The following is a 19,889-nucleotide window of genomic DNA, read 5'->3' as shown; positions in this document are numbered from 1 at the left end:
CCCAGTGTGATAAGAATGCGACTAGGATTGGCGGATGGCAGTTTCCCCGGTACAGGACATCAAGTCTTTTTTTTTTGAGCTTTTTATCCCAGATTCCATCCTAAACATTATTCTGAATTGCACTTATTTAGAGGGAAGGCCTGTTTTTAGAGAAAAATGGAACGGAGTTGGACCTATTCCATAATTTTGCAGAATTTAAAACATTAAAATGCAGCGGGTCCACCAGACCCATGAACACTGTCTGAGTAACAAAAATATGAACACCATACAAGGGTTAAACGAGCGTACATTTAAGCAAGGTTTGAGGCACGCGTATCCCTTCAGAAGATTGCAGAGAGAGCGGGAATTAGTGACTTAGTGGACGTTTAACTATGACCACAACTTGGAGGACAATATGCAGTTAAACATTTGATCTTCGGACTAGGTAACTTTTTTTGGACGTTATGGTGACAGGTGCAGGAAATTGACATTATTAAAGAATACATATCATTTTTTATTTATAATATATCAACATCATTGTTATAAATATTGTTAATCAGTATGAATATAGACTATTTGATTAAGCGTCATTTATTAATAATTATTTATTATTAATGATTTAGTAGATTATATTTTTGTATCTATTTAATTAATTAACGAATTTAGCTATTTATGTATGTATTTTTCTATTTGAAAATGCAATCTGTGCGGAAAATTGTTAGGTTGATTTTAACCAGTCAACACCACTCTGATTTGCTGAGACCGCACTGATCACAACCATAGACTGTATATAAGTATAGACAGCACGACAGGGGTTGAAAAGTGAAGCCACAACGTCTCTTACGCCCTCTGGTGGCTGGTTTCAGTACAGCTTTTAACCCTAAAGCCTATTTCCATTCAACTGAATGAAAGATGACGGAATTTTAATCTAAAATTACACATCCAGGATTTTTTTGGAAAGTTGATTTCTGTACATTCTGCAAGCCCCACTCCTTTGTTAATAACCCCAATGTTTTTTTTTTTGTTTTTTTTTTGTTTTTTTACAGTACCCTTAGGAAAACTTTCTCTCCAGTTTTTTTTTGGTAAGTGGATCATTTCTCTCCATCAGTTCATTAGTATTCATACTGTAGATCCATGCGGTTCTTGACTCACTTTCCAACTCGCGTTTTAGGTTTCCAAACCAAAGATTTACTGCTTTACAAAATAATACACAAGAAAACTGAACAAAAAACGATTAAAATGCTTATAAACAGAAAACTAGGTACTTATATTCATGTTCCTAATTCCTAAATCCTAAAACTGCGGTCAGAAAAGGTGAGGCTCCTTTGGCTTTTTACTGCTTGTCTTGTTTTTTCTCCTGCCCAAAAACCACTGTAATTATCCGAATCTAACCACCTACAGGTGCCTAGTGGTAACACACATTTCTAATGCCGTTACTGTTATACTAATACTGTCCCTTACACATACTTCGTTCTTCTCCCTAATTTTAGTATTTACGTTAGGTTTTTAACCTAGCCTTAGGTACTTAACGATAGTTAACTAGGTTAGCCAACTCAGGTTAGCTAAGTAAAGTAACTAAACTATTTTGGTGAAAATTACGTGGAGTGGGCGGGGTTTGAGCAGTCACACGGCCCCGCCCCCCGCCTCCCACCTCTGTCACGCCAGTTCTGGCTCCAATTTGCCTCTACTGCCTCTGCAAGCGCAGGCAAGATGGCAGCTTCCATTTCGGCCATATTTTGGCTTTAAAACGCCTTAATGAGAGTAAATGGGGACCGTCCAGTCCATACTTTTATACAGTCTATAATCACAACCCAAACTCCACAACGCGCCAAGCAGCACATTTTTAGTTGCTGCGGAAGCACAGCTCATTTAGGCTCAGCTCAGCTCACCTCAGGACTTGTTGTGCTACTAAGATATAAGGTAAGTTCGACCAGGTCCTTTATTTTATGATCATGTATGTGTTTGTAGTGTCTTACACCACCTGCACGTGCTGGCCTTGCCTCTCTTTCTAGGTAGTTAGCTAACGTTAGTTGTCTAAAGGTGCTTACACACTGAACGCGGTACTTCTACATTGACGTCCGTGTTAACACGTCCAATTTGAACGTCTTAAGACGGCAAATCTTACCGTGTTAACACGTTACTTTTGGACGTCTTAAGACGTCCAAACGTCTTAAGACGGCAAATTGTGCCGCGTTAACACGTAACTTTAAAATTGGGTGCTACCACTGCACTCACATCTGAGGGGGGGAATCCAAACACTGCAAAAAAGCCCCTCCAAAGACCCACCCTGACCTTGCCCCAAATTACTCTCACAGATAAACCCACCCGGCACACATGGACCATTGCGATTACAACTTCACAGCTGCGTATAAGACATGTGATGCATACGTATCCTCAGAAACAGCCTACGTAGAGCCCATGTGACCACAACGTAGAGCCCATGTGACCACAACATAAAGCACATGTGACCACAGCGTAGAGCCCACGTGACCACAACGCAAACCCTACATCAACAAGGGGTGGGTACATTTGAGGCAACCAATAGTATGGAAGTACTATCATCTAAACGTCTTAAGACGTCCAAAAGTAACGTGTTAACACGGTAAGATTTGCCGTCTTAAGACGTTCAAATTGGACGTGTTAACACGGACGTCAATGTAGAAGTAAAGACCCAAAGGGTGTTCCATAGTATTCCGCTGTGCCGCCGCTCAGCTGGACGCTGGCCAGTTGTTGTTGCGTTGGGCTGCTGCTGACGCCAAGCGTCTCCTGCTGATAATAGGCGGAGTTTTCTAAAACCCATCATCTCTGCCAGCGGTGTTTTGTAGTTTTGAGTCTCTACAGCCTCTGTGGATCTGTCTCTGTTTCTCAGCCTCAGAACAAAGCTCTGATTCTTCTCTTCCTCCTGTTATCTCTATATGAGTGTAGGGAAGTGATGTACAGCTGAGGGGATTCACTAATCGCTATTATTAGTCTCTCGCGCACGTTTATTGTTGTTTGGACTACAGTTTCTCTCTAGTCGCGTGAGTTCACGTCATGCGTTTTCTGCCGAGGTACCGCTTGCCGCGAGGTCAAAGTTGAACCATGTTGAACTTTGCCCGCGGTAAGCGGTAGCGCGGTGGAGGCGTGGTTATGGGCGGGGAAACGCGCCGCTTTCCGCTCTGCTCCGCGGCAGCGACGCACAGCTCTACCGCTCTAGACACTATTGAATCCTATGGGGGTCAGCGTACCGCGCCGCACCTACCGCGTGCAGTGTGTAAGCACCTTAAGGGTAGCTAAACATTGCCATAGTTTAAATGTAATATGAATTGCATTTGAAAATGAGCAGATTTTTAAAACTTGTCTTATGAATAAGCTAATTTGAAATAGTTTTTTTGTGGGAAAAACCTAGATAAAATAGCTTAATGACGAAGTGTGAGAAAATTAAAACAGCACAATATTTTTCCTCAGGTGTAAGCTTAGCGCTGTTAGCTTAGCATTAGCTCAGTGTTCGTGTGAAGAATAAAGTTAACGTTATATGTAAATTTCATATAAATAAGCCAACTTGTTGTTGAAATTGTTTTGTTAAAATACTGCACATATTTCTGGTCAGGTGTTAAAAGTGTATCCCCGCATTATATTAGCATTAGAAGTAACGTTAAGTAACTTACATGTAAATATTATGTAAATAAGCCAATTTTTAATAGTTTGTTGTTGGAAAAATTCAATAAAAAAGCCTAGCGATTAAAAAAAAACCTTGCAAGATTAAAACTGCACATATTTCTCGTCTAGAGTTCAATGAATGTGTATTCCCACCATTAGCTTAGCATCAGCATGAAGAATGTAAATATTATATAACGTTAAATAAGCCAACTTTAAATAGTTTGCTATTGGAAAAACTTAATTAAAATAGCCTAGGGGTGAGACAAGGTCTGGAAAGATTAAAACAGCGGAATATTTCCAGTCCAGAGTTAACTGTGTTTTTGTAAAAGTGTATGGCTCCCCCGCTGCAAAAAGCCTGCAGTGTGTGGAGCGGTAGAGCTTAGATCGGGCCCAAAAATCCAGCCCGACCCGGCCCAAATCCATGCACTTTCTGCCCGAGCCAGACCCGACCTGAGCCATAAACTGTCCTTCTGAACCCGAGCCATTTTTTAGTAATTAGAGCGTTAAAATTGAGCTATTTAAAACATTTTCGGGCTGTTTGAATTAGCGAAATCTGTTAAGAATTATGTTAAATAACCTTGCGACGCTGAAGAAGCATAGACCTATTATTATTTCTTTTTTTTTTATTCGCTTCTTTCTTTCTTTCTTTATTCCTTGTCTGTTGTACAGGCAGTGTGAGGTTGGTGGATGGTGGCAGTCGCTGTGCTCGGAGAGTGGAGGTTCTTCATAGAGGGCAGTGGGGAACAGTGTGTGGTGATGACTGGGATATGAGTGATGCTGCAGTGGTGTGTAGAGAGCTGGGCTGTGGAGAAGCTGTAGATGCACTGGGCAAATCTCATTTTGGATCAGGATCAGGACCAATCTGGATGGATGATGTGGACTGTAGTGGATCAGAGTCTAGACTGAAGAACTGTAGATCACCAGTATGGGGTAAACATGACTGCAATGAAACCCACAATTCTGGAGTCATCTGTTCAGGCAAGCTACACTATGTTCATATAATATGTGCACTGTATTGAATAGTTACATTGTGTGTCTGTGCTGTCTGACTTTCATTTATTAAATCCTGTTGTTATCTCATTGTTTATGCTCTTGTGATATTTTAGGAGCCAGGCTGGTTTTAGGTTCTCGCTGCTCTGAGAGAGTGGAGGTTCTTCATGGAGAGAGCTGGGCCACAGTGTGTGATGCTGACTTTAACCAGCAGGGTGCAGAGGTTGTGTGTCGAGAGCTCGGCTGTGGTTCTCCTGTGAAGCTTCTGGGAGCAGCTGCGTTTGGTAGAGGGGAGGGTCAGGTGTGGTCAGAGGTGCTTCAGTGTAGAGGAAACAAATCTCAGACTCACTTCTGTCCAAAATCATCTTCACTCAAACACAACTGCTCCCATGATAATGATGTGGGACTGGTGTGTGCAGGTAAGAACTGCATTCAGCACAATGAGCCTGTGACTTCATCTATTCCTACTTAGACAGCCCTCTGTCTCAGTAGCTCAGCCCTGTGCTCCATTACCTGTTTGCCATTAAGACCTGGTGAAATTAAATATTTGTGACTTATTATATTGTTTGTTTGGGGTGAGGGTGTTATGTTTGTGCAGCATTACTGTTCTGGCATTTGTTTTTTAGTGGATAATAGTGTAATAAAGTGTAGGGGATCTGTGTTTGTCTAGAATACCTTGCAGTGTGAATTTAAAAACATTAAAAACACAGCTCGCAGAAACTTCCTGGTGGATAGCACTAATTATAAACACAATAGACTTTGGACAAATGTAATGAGTTTCTCTAGTCTAACAGACACAAGAGACTGTTGTTTTGGAGATAATTTGTGGATTTTTGGAGCTGCAGTAACACATTATACAAAATGGCTACAGCAACATGTATCCATGTGAATCACATGTAATATTCTGGGTTGGAGTGGAACAGACTTAGAATACTTGTACTGGCAGCACATAGTTTAAAAGCAAGAATGGTGAATTAAGTATGTGTCTACTGTTCTGTTCCTCCAGTCCATTAAGCAGGTAACAAGATTGGTGGAGGTCATATAGTGTCTGGAAAATAACTGCTCACAGGATTGCCAACAAATTAAAAGTCTATGTGTATCTTTCTTTTTTATTTTTGTTATTTTGAAACTGTAAAGGGAAAAAATATTAAAAATGCTAAATAGACGTGTCCACTTCAATGTTATGTGTTCTAAACATTAGGTCATTTTTATTTCCTTCTGTAGTCACAATAATATACATTTTGATTAGGGGTGTCCTATGCTGGAGTTATCTGTTAAGGTAAAACACTGTAAACAGGGACTGTACATTATCTGCCATTAGGCCTGGACAATAATTCGATATCGGTATTTATCGCGTTAAGAAATGTTTCAATAACGGTGATATCATTTTTGTGGTATATCGATATGTATTATTTACAGAATCTGTCACGGTCAGGCGTTTTACTGGCGTCAGCTCGCCGCACAGCTGAACACAATCAGCCTCCGTAGCTGGACTATCTCTGTGCGTGATGATGTAATCACATAGGCACGTAGCCAGATAGGCTAGGCTAGGCTAGATTTGGCTAGGCTAGGCTAGGCTCGGGTCCGCTACGCATCTAAAATGCCTCGCGCTGGAGCCAAACGGAGCCGGGACGAGCGGATCCAAGGCTAAGGTAGACTCGGTTCGCATCTGAAATGCTCCGCGCTGGAGTGGAACGGAGCGGAACCAAGCGGAGCCTAGCCTAGCCTAGCCTAGCCTCAGGTCCGCTCGGTCCGCCCACGGGTCCGCTCGGTCCGCCCACGGGTCCGCTCGGTCCGCCTCTGGTCCGCTCGGTCCACCCACGGGTCCGCTCGGTCAGCGGTCAGTCGTGGGTCCTCTCGGTCAGCCGCGGGTCCTCTTGGCTCCCAGCACGGGACATTTTTGATGCAAAATGAATGCCCCTGCCGCTTCCACAAGTGATCAATTGAAGGAGGGAGGTCTAATTCAGTGGTGAGGATTTGGTTCAACTCTCGAAGGTCTGCTAAACTTCAGTTTGCTGCAAATTGTGCCGGAGAGTGGAGCAGGTTAGCAGCGGTAACGTTAAAACATCTAATCTGTTCCACCACCTCAATCAGTTCCACTACATACAATATTTTTCTTATACTGGCTGAATCACTTTTATAGCGTATGTTGTAAGTTATTTAAGTTATTTAAAGTTTATGAATCCTTTAGGTTTGTTTATTTGACGGGGATATCATGTTCCTTTTATGTTTATAAAGAGTTGTATTTTGACTGAAGCACTTTTGTAGCTTATATTGTAACTAAGTTATTTATAGTTGATAAAGCCTATAGGTTTGTTTATTTGACGGGAAAATCTTGTTGCTTTTATGTATATAAAGGCTTCTTTTATTCTTTATCCTAGTTGAAACACTTTTGTTTTGATCTGTTAAATTTGTTTACAAAAGAATAAGAAGCTCTGCTTCTGTCCTAATTTAAAGTTATTTTTATTGGTAATAGTTATATAGGCTTATGTTTGACAGGGATGTCATGTTTTTATTTTGCTATATGCAAATAAAATTGAGCATTGATTTATCTTGACTATTTTTTATTTCTTAAGTATTATAATGTTTTTGTGAAAGGAGGTTTCAAAGACTTAAATTAAATTTTCAGACAGTAGTAGGTACATATTTCCATTGCATTGATTCTTCGCAGTTTTCTGTGGCCTTCTAAGTATTTATATCGATATCGAAATTATATCGTATCGACCGAAATTAAGGAATATATCGTGATATGAATTTTGGCCATATCGTCCAGCACTATCTGCCATGTAGGCAAAGTGTACAGCACATATGATTTTTCTTTTTAACCCACCCTAAATCCTTGTTGATTGCCAAGGTAAATTGGTATGTTTAAACTGAGCAATCACCAAACTGTGCTGTACACTGGAATTCTCAACCAACAATTAATTTACTGATTTTTTTTTTTTTTACTGATTTCATAATTTTGCTGATCCATATTAATTTGTTTAATGTAATTCATAGCTTTACTGAACTTATTTTGAATCCTTATACTCTCTTTAGTTTTTTCCAATGCATTTATGAATCATTCATTGTGCAATATTTAGCATCATCATGCTTAATCATTTATCATTACTGATAAATAAGCTTTCTTTTTTTCATGGTAATTTTTAGGAGTCCTGCTGGTTAATGGCTCTCGCTACTCTGGAAGAGTGGAGGTTCTTCATGGTGAGAGCTGGTTCACAGTGTGTGATGCTGACTTTAACCAGCAGGATGCAGAGGTTGTGTGTCGGGAGCTGGGCTGTGGTTCTCCTGTGGAGATTCTGGGAGCAGCTGCTTTTGGTAGAGGGGAGAGTCCGGTGTGGTCAGAGGAGCTTCAGTGTAGAGGAAGCGAATCACAGATTCACTTCTGTCCAAAATCATCTTCACTCAAACACAACTGCTCCCATGATAATGATGTGGGACTGGTGTGTTCTGGTAAGAGCTGCATGTTTGTGATTAATGTCATTAAGATTAGCTCTATGTTTATGTAAACTTTTTGTAATTCTGTCAAAAATGCAAATGTCTTGCTATTATTTCAGTTTTCAGCCACAATTCTACTTTACATCATTTATAGTGGTGAAAATACATGTTTTTTTCCATTCTTTCTCAATGTCTTGGTCTGTCTTACTCACTGTTGTACAGGCAGTGTGAGGTTGGTAGATGGTGACAGTCGCTGTGCTGGGAGAGTGGAGGTTCTTTATAGAGGACAGTGGGGATCAGTGTGGTAATAACTGGGATATGAGAGATGCTGCAGTGTGGAGAAGCTGTAGATACATATCATGAGTCTTACTTTGGATCAGGATCAGGACCAATCTGGATGGATAATGTGCACTGCAGTGGCTCTGAGTCTACACTGAGGAACTGTGAATCAGCAGGATGGGGTAAACATAACTGTGATCATTCTAAAGATGCTGGAGTCATCTGTTCAGGTAAATTGTATCAGTAAATTATTTTATGTTCCCTTCTGTTAACTAGGAACAGGAAACTGTTCATAATATATCATACATGTAAAACAAAGTCTTGTAAGTGGTGGGAAAGGACCCATTTTAGAGGCTTAGGGTCCATTTAAGCATAGTAGTACTGTTTGTAAGGAAACAGATAGCGTTCATTTAGTCAACTTTTCCACTGAAGGTTAAATGCCATATCTCTTTTGACCATTCTTGCTGTGTTAATGTCAGAGATTCAATGACATGGAAAGACATTTTCATGTTGAAGCAGTGACTCACATATGTTTAAATTCAGCTTTATGTTCACAATTTTTAGGAGTCCGGGTGGTTGGTGGTTCTCACTGTTCTGGGAGAGTGGAGGTTCTTCATGGAGAGAGCTGGGTCACAGTGTGTGATGCTGACTTTAACCAGCAGGATGCAGAGGTTGTGTGTCGAGAGCTGGGCTGTGGTTCTCTTGTGGAGGTTCTGGGAGCAGCCGGTTTTTTAGAGGGGAGGGTCCGGTGTGGTCAGAGAAGCTTCAGTGTAGAAGAACTGAATCTCAGATTCACTTCTGTCCAAAATCATCTTCACTCAAACACAACTGCTCCCATGATAATGATGTGGGACTGGTGTGTGCAGGTAAGTGTTTTTCAAAAAAATGTTTCCCATTTTTACTCTTACTAGTTCATAATTCGGTAAATTTTTCTTGTTCTTATTTTCTCTTACACAGGCAGTGTGAGGTTGGCGGATGGTGGCAGTCGCTGTGCTGGAAGAGCAGAGGTTTTTCACAGAGGACAGTGGGGAACAATTTGTGGTTCTGGTGCAAATTTCATAGCGGGTTTTGTCATGTGTAAAGAGTTGGGCTGTGGAGAGCCGTTTAGGACTGATGCAGCTGTTCCAGGATCTGCACCGATCTGGATGAGTCATGTGAAGTGTACTGGATCAGAGTCTACACTGAAACACTGTGGATCATTAGGGTGGGGTGAACACAGCTGTAATCATAATATGGATATTGAGCTTACCTGTTCAGCTATGTTTTAATTAGACAAAAACTGTAATACGTACGTATTACATGTATTACATTTGTGAACTTTCTGAGAATGTTTCGACACATCATAGACAAAATCAAATCAGAGATCATATGATGGAATGTCACTGTTTTGTATACCTATTCCGTATTAAATATTCTATTACATAGTAAATTCTGACAGTTACAGCTAATGTGAGAAGCAGTGATGTTTTTTTTTACATTTGCTTTGACTTTTATTTAATTGCTGAAAATATTAACCCAAGATATTGTCTAGTCAGTTTCATTTTGTTTGATAAAATTTAATTTCATAAAAAAGGGTCTGCAGTACTGATTTGCTAGAGCACAACATTTGTTTTCAAAATTATAACCTGAATGAAACAAAATGCATTAGTCCTTTCCACTTCCAGACAACTTCTCAAACACTTTATGTGCCAAAACAAAACCAGTCAACACACTGTAATTAGAAACATAGTGCCATTTCCAGCTTAACAATTTAGTGCTGGACGATATGACAACTTAAGTCACAATATATTAATTTTAGTCGATGTGTTATCGTTTTGATATAAATGTGTACAGCTCAACTGAACAACTTCCTGATGAATCCTTTAGGTTTGTTTATTTGACGGGGATATCATGTTCCTTTTATGTTTATAAAGAGTTGTATTTTGACTGAAGCACTTTTGTAGCTTATATTGTAACTAAGTTATTTATAGTTGATAAAGCCTATAGGTTTGTTTATTTGACGGGAAAATCTTGTTGCTTTTATGTATATAAAGGCTTCTTTTATTCTTTATCCTAGTTGAAACACTTTTGTTTTGATCTGTTAAATTTGTTTACAAAAGAATAAGAAGCTCTGCTTCTGTCCTAATTTAAAGTTATTTTTATTGGTAATAGTTATATAGGCTTATGTTTGACAGGGATGTCATGTTTTTATTTTGCTATATGCAAATAAAATTGAGCATTGATTTATCTTGACTATTTTTTATTTCTTAAGTATTATAATGTTTTTGTGAAAGGAGGTTTCAAAGACTTAAATTAAATTTTCAGACAGTAGTAGGTACATATTTCCATTGCATTGATTCTTCGCAGTTTTCTGTGGCCTTCTAAGTATTTATATCGATATCGAAATTATATCGTATCGACCGAAATTAAGGAATATATCGTGATATGAATTTTGGCCATATCGTCCAGCACTATCTGCCATGTAGGCAAAGTGTACAGCACATATGATTTTTCTTTTTAACCCACCCTAAATCCTTGTTGATTGCCAAGGTAAATTGGTATGTTTAAACTGAGCAATCACCAAACTGTGCTGTACACTGGAATTCTCAACCAACAATTAATTTACTGATTTTTTTTTTTTTTACTGATTTCATAATTTTGCTGATCCATATTAATTTGTTTAATGTAATTCATAGCTTTACTGAACTTATTTTGAATCCTTATACTCTCTTTAGTTTTTTCCAATGCATTTATGAATCATTCATTGTGCAATATTTAGCATCATCATGCTTAATCATTTATCATTACTGATAAATAAGCTTTCTTTTTTTCATGGTAATTTTTAGGAGTCCTGCTGGTTAATGGCTCTCGCTACTCTGGAAGAGTGGAGGTTCTTCATGGTGAGAGCTGGTTCACAGTGTGTGATGCTGACTTTAACCAGCAGGATGCAGAGGTTGTGTGTCGGGAGCTGGGCTGTGGTTCTCCTGTGGAGATTCTGGGAGCAGCTGCTTTTGGTAGAGGGGAGAGTCCGGTGTGGTCAGAGGAGCTTCAGTGTAGAGGAAGCGAATCACAGATTCACTTCTGTCCAAAATCATCTTCACTCAAACACAACTGCTCCCATGATAATGATGTGGGACTGGTGTGTTCTGGTAAGAGCTGCATGTTTGTGATTAATGTCATTAAGATTAGCTCTATGTTTATGTAAACTTTTTGTAATTCTGTCAAAAATGCAAATGTCTTGCTATTATTTCAGTTTTCAGCCACAATTCTACTTTACATCATTTATAGTGGTGAAAATACATGTTTTTTTCCATTCTTTCTCAATGTCTTGGTCTGTCTTACTCACTGTTGTACAGGCAGTGTGAGGTTGGTAGATGGTGACAGTCGCTGTGCTGGGAGAGTGGAGGTTCTTTATAGAGGACAGTGGGGATCAGTGTGGTAATAACTGGGATATGAGAGATGCTGCAGTGTGGAGAAGCTGTAGATACATATCATGAGTCTTACTTTGGATCAGGATCAGGACCAATCTGGATGGATAATGTGCACTGCAGTGGCTCTGAGTCTACACTGAGGAACTGTGAATCAGCAGGATGGGGTAAACATAACTGTGATCATTCTAAAGATGCTGGAGTCATCTGTTCAGGTAAATTGTATCAGTAAATTATTTTATGTTCCCTTCTGTTAACTAGGAACAGGAAACTGTTCATAATATATCATACATGTAAAACAAAGTCTTGTAAGTGGTGGGAAAGGACCCATTTTAGAGGCTTAGGGTCCATTTAAGCATAGTAGTACTGTTTGTAAGGAAACAGATAGCGTTCATTTAGTCAACTTTTCCACTGAAGGTTAAATGCCATATCTCTTTTGACCATTCTTGCTGTGTTAATGTCAGAGATTCAATGACATGGAAAGACATTTTCATGTTGAAGCAGTGACTCACATATGTTTAAATTCAGCTTTATGTTCACAATTTTTAGGAGTCCGGGTGGTTGGTGGTTCTCACTGTTCTGGGAGAGTGGAGGTTCTTCATGGAGAGAGCTGGGTCACAGTGTGTGATGCTGACTTTAACCAGCAGGATGCAGAGGTTGTGTGTCGAGAGCTGGGCTGTGGTTCTCTTGTGGAGGTTCTGGGAGCAGCCGGTTTTTTAGAGGGGAGGGTCCGGTGTGGTCAGAGAAGCTTCAGTGTAGAAGAACTGAATCTCAGATTCACTTCTGTCCAAAATCATCTTCACTCAAACACAACTGCTCCCATGATAATGATGTGGGACTGGTGTGTGCAGGTAAGTGTTTTTCAAAAAAATGTTTCCCATTTTTACTCTTACTAGTTCATAATTCGGTAAATTTTTCTTGTTCTTATTTTCTCTTACACAGGCAGTGTGAGGTTGGCGGATGGTGGCAGTCGCTGTGCTGGAAGAGCAGAGGTTTTTCACAGAGGACAGTGGGGAACAATTTGTGGTTCTGGTGCAAATTTCATAGCGGGTTTTGTCATGTGTAAAGAGTTGGGCTGTGGAGAGCCGTTTAGGACTGATGCAGCTGTTCCAGGATCTGCACCGATCTGGATGAGTCATGTGAAGTGTACTGGATCAGAGTCTACACTGAAACACTGTGGATCATTAGGGTGGGGTGAACACAGCTGTAATCATAATATGGATATTGAGCTTACCTGTTCAGCTATGTTTTAATTAGACAAAAACTGTAATACGTACGTATTACATGTATTACATTTGTGAACTTTCTGAGAATGTTTCGACACATCATAGACAAAATCAAATCAGAGATCATATGATGGAATGTCACTGTTTTGTATACCTATTCCGTATTAAATATTCTATTACATAGTAAATTCTGACAGTTACAGCTAATGTGAGAAGCAGTGATGTTTTTTTTTACATTTGCTTTGACTTTTATTTAATTGCTGAAAATATTAACCCAAGATATTGTCTAGTCAGTTTCATTTTGTTTGATAAAATTTAATTTCATAAAAAAGGGTCTGCAGTACTGATTTGCTAGAGCACAACATTTGTTTTCAAAATTATAACCTGAATGAAACAAAATGCATTAGTCCTTTCCACTTCCAGACAACTTCTCAAACACTTTATGTGCCAAAACAAAACCAGTCAACACACTGTAATTAGAAACATAGTGCCATTTCCAGCTTAACAATTTAGTGCTGGACGATATGACAAAACTTAAGTCACAATATATTAATTTTAGTCGATGTGTTATCGTTTTGATATAAATGTGTACAGCTCAACTGAACAACTTCCTGATGTGTACATTATCACACACTGAGATTGCCAGACTATGGTATTCTATACCACTCTGCTGTTTCGCTTAAAAAAAATCAGTCAGTAAAGATGCTGTAAATACTGTACATATCTTAAAAAAAAAGTTATAAATTGATGCTCCTTTATTCGTATGCAAATTACAAAAAATGTCACACATGCCAGATATTCTAGGCTACTCTAAAATAGTTAAAATTTTTACATTTATTATTACAATAACAGCTTAAATGCTTTGCTGTGTAATAATAAAATATACCAGCCCTGCTTAAAATGATTAAAAATAATATGCAAATATGGACAGAATTTAGATATCTAATTATATTTTGACCAACAAAAAAAGTCAGAATAAAAAAAAAAGTTTTTTTTATTGTTTTTCTATAAATCTTTTGTTATGATTTTCAAAATGGCGGATTAGCCACTATGGCTATTTGGCGATGCCAACTGTTTTCCTAGCTAAATTAATCTGTATTATTAACATGGATGAATTGGATAGATTATGTGGTTTGATATGATCCGTGAACTGGGATCTAGCGTCAGAGGGCACAAAGTAGGGTAATTAATGAGCAGTATTTTTGTTATTTGTGTTCATTTTTTTTATTCATTAATGAAGTGAACATGTTAATTTGACAACTCTAGTATTTCATTACTAGCCTTCTGTTTTGTTTAGCATTTGTCTATTATACAAGTCTTTATTTAATCTGATTGTGAGAGAGAGAGAGATTTAACATTTTTGCATTACACACAGATCACAGGACATCCAGACTTGCTGATGGTCCTCATGTTTGCTCTGGGAGAGTGGAGGTTTTTCATGGAGCGTCTTGGTTCACAGTGTGTGATGCTGACTTTGACCAGCAGGATGCAGAGGTTGTGTGTCGAGAGCTGGGCTGTGGTTCTCCTGTGGAGGTTCTGGGAGCAGCTGCTTTTGGTAAAGGGAAGGGTCAGGTGTGGTCAGAGGAGCTTCAGTGTAGAGGAGATGAATCTGAGATTACTCTCTGTCCAATAACCTCTTCACACAAATACAACTGCTCTCATGGTAATGATGTGGGACTTGTATGTTCTGGTACAGTATAATATGTGATATTATCGTCTAACATTTCTTTATATAATATACAGTATAGGAGAGAACTTGCTCTTTTACGAGTCTCTTGGTTGTAAATTCAGGTCATACTCAGGCTCGGCTGATGAACGGCTCAGATTCCTGTTCTGGTCGAGTGGAGCTCCAGTACCTCAGTGAGTGGGGTACAGTGTGTGATGTAAGCTGGGATATGAGAGCTTCCAGTGTCCTCTGTGCTCAGCTGAAGTGTGGGAGTGCTGTGGCTGTGTTGGGGTCAGACTGGTTTGGGGAGGGGAGTGGCCGGATCTGGGCGGATGTGTTTGATTGTCAGGGGAACGAAACACACCTGTTAAAGTGTCCCATTTCATCATGGAGTCGAACTGCATGCTCTCATAAACAGGATGTTGGACTCATCTGCAGTGGTGAGCTTTTAAGAATCTTAAACATTCTTATCAATGGGCTGTAAAGTGATTTTAGGAGGAAGTGCCCTTATAATGTTCTTATATATATTTTTTTTTTACTTCACTTCAATTAATTTACTAATGTATATCAGTTTTGAACATGTATATACATTTCCATAGACAATTTTGATTTCTGAAAATCAATTTCTAATTTTGCTCCATATATAGCTCAGCTAATGCAGCAGTACCTGTAAAAAAACAATGTGTTTAATTTCTAAATCTGATTTATTTCAAGTGCTGTAAAAACAATCTTATTAAGCCTGTAAAATCTAAAATATATTTGTGGTACTTTCAGGTTCTTCTCTGGCGTCTCATGAGGGTGTAGTGAGATTGACTGGAGGGATGGAGTGTGAGGGGGAGGTAGAGGTGTTCTTCAGGCAGGACTGGAGGAGAGTTCTGCTGGACTCCTGGAGTGAGTCTGAGGCCTCTGTGGTCTGCAGACAGCCGGGCTGTGGTTCTGTACTCAACACCTCCAGCTCCTCTTCATCCAGTCCTGAACACAGCTACATGTGTGTGACAGGTTTCAACTGCTCTGGGAGTGAAGCTCATCTGAGGAACTGCAGCAGCTCACAAGCAGTTAACTGCAGCTCCACAGAACAGCTCTACATCACCTGCTCTGGTACATTTAATTCAAATTATTTGGAGTTGTAGTGAATAATGCCTGTTGTTAGGGGGAAATTGTTTTATTTTGTTTTATTGTAAGGGTTATTATAATTATTATGAATCTGAAATGAACCAATCATCATGTGACTACGGGTGAACTAAGAAATCATACTTTGAACTGGTTTCTCTTAATTTTAGGCTACAGCTTCATCAGGCTGGTTGGTTCTGGGGGAGACTGTGCTGGAAGGCTGGAGGTTTTCCACAGTGGATCATGGGGGACAGTGAGTGATGAATTGTGGGATATTGAGGATGCGCAGGTGGTCTGCAGACAGCTGCAGTGTGGAGTCGCCCTCAGTGCTCCAGTACCAGTACCAGCCCGGTTTGGATCTGGAACTGGACCCATATGGCTGAATGAGGTGGAGTGTGAGGGGAACGAGGCGTCTCTGTGGAACTGCAGATATCAGCTGTGTGGAGAGGATGAATGTGGACACAAGGATGATGTAGGAGTCGTCTGCTCAGGTACAGTGTGCTGATTGCTGGTGTTCTTACAACACTTCACCTGTCAGACCTCTAAATTTTCTCTTCAGTGCTGAAAGTGAGACTTAGTTAAACTGTTAAAATAAGACTTGTTAAACCAATCTAAAGTTGTTGCCATGTGGGTCAGCCAGACCTCTTCCTGTACCTTTTTTTTTCTTGTTTTTTTGAATGTGTCAGAATGTATCTAAAGGGCAAACTAAATTGTTTCAAATTGATCTGTATTTTGGTGTCTTTTTTAGGTATTATGATAAAAGTGCAGTTTACTACAAAGTCAGCAGTAGAGTGCAGTAACACATTCTCTTCTAACTTTACTACAGACTAAGACTTAATTTATTCTTATTTTTGCGCCAATTTCCAAAGCTTTCTTTAAAACAAATATATTCAGGTTTTTTTTTTTTTTTCTTCACAATATACACTTTTTTGGGGTCCTTTTCTGTTTAAAGGCCCTGGCACTGCTAACTTTTGTACCATTTGAGCACACTGGATTTTGTACCATTTCAGGTTATTAACTGGGCTGGAGAGCTTAAATGGCAAAAAATGGGGGTGTTCTAAAACTTTTAACTAATAGTGTAGATTCATTAAGTTTGTTTTAAACTACATGAAAACTCCAGGGTCTAACATAAAGCATTTTCTCTCATCAGAGTATAAAGAGATCAGACTGACTGAGGGCTGTGAGGGGAATCTGGAGGTGTTCTATAATGGAACCTGGGGGAATGTGTGTAACAATGGGATGGATGTAGAAACAATTGGTCTCATCTGTCGGGAGCTGAACTGTGGAAGATTTAAGACTGAGAGAGCTACCAAAGCACGAGTGGAATCAGCTCCTAACTGGCTGGATGATGTAAAATGTAGGAAACATGACTCTACTCTGTTTCACTGTCCATCTTCATCCTGGAGTCAGAACAATTGTGATAGAAGCAGTGAGGTGACTCACATTACCTGCTCCGGTATGTTGTTTTTCTTTGTAGTAGATGAGCATGAGTAAAACAGTTTTTCATGGAAAGTTGTGTTGAAAGAAAGTGTTGTGGTGACCGGATCACCCTCACTTTTCCTCATCCTCTTTCCCTGTGTAAGTGTATACAACCTGAGTAAATATAAAATAATTTTTAAATAATCATTTTATTTATTAAGGGAAAAAAAATATCCAAACACCCCCTAAAAAATAAAATGTGATTAATTACACTTTTTGGATAGATGAGTATTCAGTTTCACTTAACTCAACCAGGCCTGATTACTGTCAGACCTGTAGAATCAAGAAATTCTTTAAATTCCTTTATTCCTGATCATTTAAAATGAGCTTTTTTATGTTTACTCGGGTTATCTTTGTCTGATGTTAAAGTTTTTTTTAATAATCAGAAAAATATCAGTATATCTGTAGGGGGCAAATACTTCTTCATGGCAATGTATGTGTGCAGGATTGCTTGAGATTTTTTGGGACTACAAGCTACACCTTGCTGTGCTTTTTACACTCATCTGGTCATGCTGGGAACACATTTTAATAAAAAGTGTAAAGTGTATCAGAAAAAAATACATTTGTGAGTGAAATAATAAGATATATTACATTGAATTACATTACATTTGGCAGATGCTTTTGTCCAAAGTGACTTACAATAATGGTGTACATTTACTAATAGGAGCCTGTTCTGTCCGAAAATTGCACTGAAAAATTGTTTTTGTCATTGCTGGAATAGTTCGGTGGGGTTAGAGAAAAAGAGCAGTCTGGTGCAGCTTGAAGTTTCCTGTGCGCCCTGTTAGAATGCCTGGTGTTATTTGAAAATCACAACCAGACTGACTTAATTCTGTGCGTTGGTGTGAAATGAGGCGGTTTGCCGCTCAATTGAAACTCTCAATTGTTATTGCTGAGATCATTATTTTAGTAATGAGTTTAGTAGTATTGATTTGATTTTTGTAGTATTTATAGCATGTGTCTCCATTTCTAGGAGAGAAGAAACAGCTTGCATTTGAAAACCTTCAAAAATTCTTCTTATTTCCAAACCAGGGTCAGTGCTCAAGTACGAATATTTGACTACCACTCCATTCACTACTTGAATAAGTATACATATTAATCAGATTTGTTCGTGCCTACATTCTAACTTGTTTTGTCAAATAATTCTAAACTTCCCTTTTCATCAGTTGATCTTTGATTTGAGTGAAAACTGATTAAATAAAAACACTAATGCAGTTTGCTGTAGTTTTGTTATAAAAATGTAATATTATTCATGTGTCTGTTCAAGTGTGATGTAGATTACATGCCTATTAGGTTGAGAGTATCATAATGCTGAGTGGGGGTCTATATGTGGGTAGGGCCATGGGGTGAAATGGGATTGGGCTTAAAGCCTCATCTCATTTTCAGACTTACAAATACATTTTTTTGCTGTAGATTTTGATTAAATAATTGAACTTTGGCATTCTGACTGTTCTGATCTCCTTTAACAGGAAGTTTTATCTCTGAAGATCAGCATTCAGGATATGAGGACGTAGATGAGGAGCTTCTCTCAGGTAAGTTGACATATACTGAATGTGTGTTAGAATTTTTAATGCAGAAGAAAAAACATATATATATATTTTGTTTTATAGAAAAAAGTTCCATGCAATATGTGTAGGGTTCTGAAGTGTTTTAGCAGTTAGCATCAGGCTTCAGGCCGATAAGACTCACCCCTGAACGGGAAAATAGTGAGCGTGGTTAGCGGGTAATGCTAATGCTAAATTCTATTTATCTTTGACTACTCCAGTATATCCATGTCTGGCACAAGTTAAAAACAATGTCTTGCCTACTGTACAGTTTGTAATAGTGATTTTAGGATTGCCCAGGGGTAACTACAGGATTGCAAAAGGCATGTTGAGTTGAGTTAATATCCTTTGGTGTGTGGGAGTTTTTTTTTTTTTTCTTTTCAGTGTAGAGGAAACGAATCTCAGATTCACTTCTGTCCAAAATCATCTTCACTCAAACACAACTGCTCCCATGATAATGATGTGGGACTGGCATGTTCTGGTAGGTATTTCACTTCCTTTTGTCAATTTCACACAAAACACTGACAAAAACAAACATCCACCAAATTCAGATAACAGACAGGTGACGGAGACACAAATCCACCAGTTTGATTGATTTCTGTATTGCACAATATTATGAAAAAAGATATTAAGACATTAAAACATTAAGAAACCTTTAATTTGTCATTTATGTCCTTGAGGGCTAACCAGACTTTTTAAGTTTACAAGGAGTGCTGCAGAGAAGTCAAAAAGCAAAAGTTTTATACATATGAAAAAATGTTTAGACTTTGACTATGTTGAATTGTTTTTGGTGACCATTTTAAAAGAAACTTACAAAGTCTTATTTTTTTATCTAAAACTACAAGTATGTTTTTTTTTTTTAATGTCTACCATTGATTTACAGGCAGTGTGAGGAATAATAAATTATTTCATTTAGACTAAGATGAGTAATATTTAAGGAACTACACATACAGTGTGTAATGCAACATGTCAGATGTGTGGCATTCCTAATGTGCTTTCACTAATGTGATTTTGCGATGTGGTAGAGTGCTGATTGTGGGTCCAACAGTATCCAGCACTTTTTAGTGGATTAGTGGATTGACCTGTCAATGTGTTTAGCCATGGCATAGCACATCTTTCTTCTGACTAGCCTTGT

General features: G+C 38.8%; 1 protein-coding gene across 50 annotated transcripts in view; it reads left to right on the top strand.

The window, feature by feature from the left end:
* Positions 1-19,889, top strand: part of LOC111196018 (scavenger receptor cysteine-rich type 1 protein M130) — a 39,649-nt gene that overhangs the window by 1,298 nt on the left and 18,462 nt on the right. For 14 of the 50 annotated variants that reach the window (XM_049463822.1, XM_049463808.1, XM_049463807.1 and 11 more), the window contains exons 1-6: positions 1,587-1,899; positions 4,288-4,596; positions 4,725-5,027; positions 7,759-8,061; positions 11,819-11,947; positions 12,282-12,427. In XM_049463822.1, the coding sequence (XP_049319779.1) occupies positions 4,386-4,596; positions 4,725-5,027; positions 7,759-8,061; positions 11,819-11,947; positions 12,282-12,427 (1,092 nt within the window). In that variant the 5' untranslated portion in view covers positions 1,587-1,899; positions 4,288-4,385. Of the gene's footprint in view, positions 1-1,025; positions 1,062-1,577; positions 1,900-4,287; positions 4,597-4,724; positions 5,028-7,758; positions 8,062-8,426; positions 8,556-8,889; positions 9,036-11,150; positions 11,454-11,818; positions 11,948-12,281; positions 12,428-14,452; positions 14,622-14,749; positions 15,065-15,398; positions 15,516-15,623; positions 15,723-15,904; positions 16,226-16,884; positions 17,191-18,183; positions 18,244-19,889 lie in introns of those variants that run through there. The other 36 variants (XM_049463828.1, XM_049463815.1, XM_049463826.1 and 33 more) reach the window with 27 other exon arrangements.

This window comes from Astyanax mexicanus, chromosome 14 (assembly GCF_023375975.1).
Source record: "Astyanax mexicanus isolate ESR-SI-001 chromosome 14, AstMex3_surface, whole genome shotgun sequence".
NCBI lineage: Eukaryota > Metazoa > Chordata > Actinopteri > Characiformes > Acestrorhamphidae > Astyanax > Astyanax mexicanus.
This window is presented reverse-complemented; position numbering and strand designations above follow the sequence as displayed.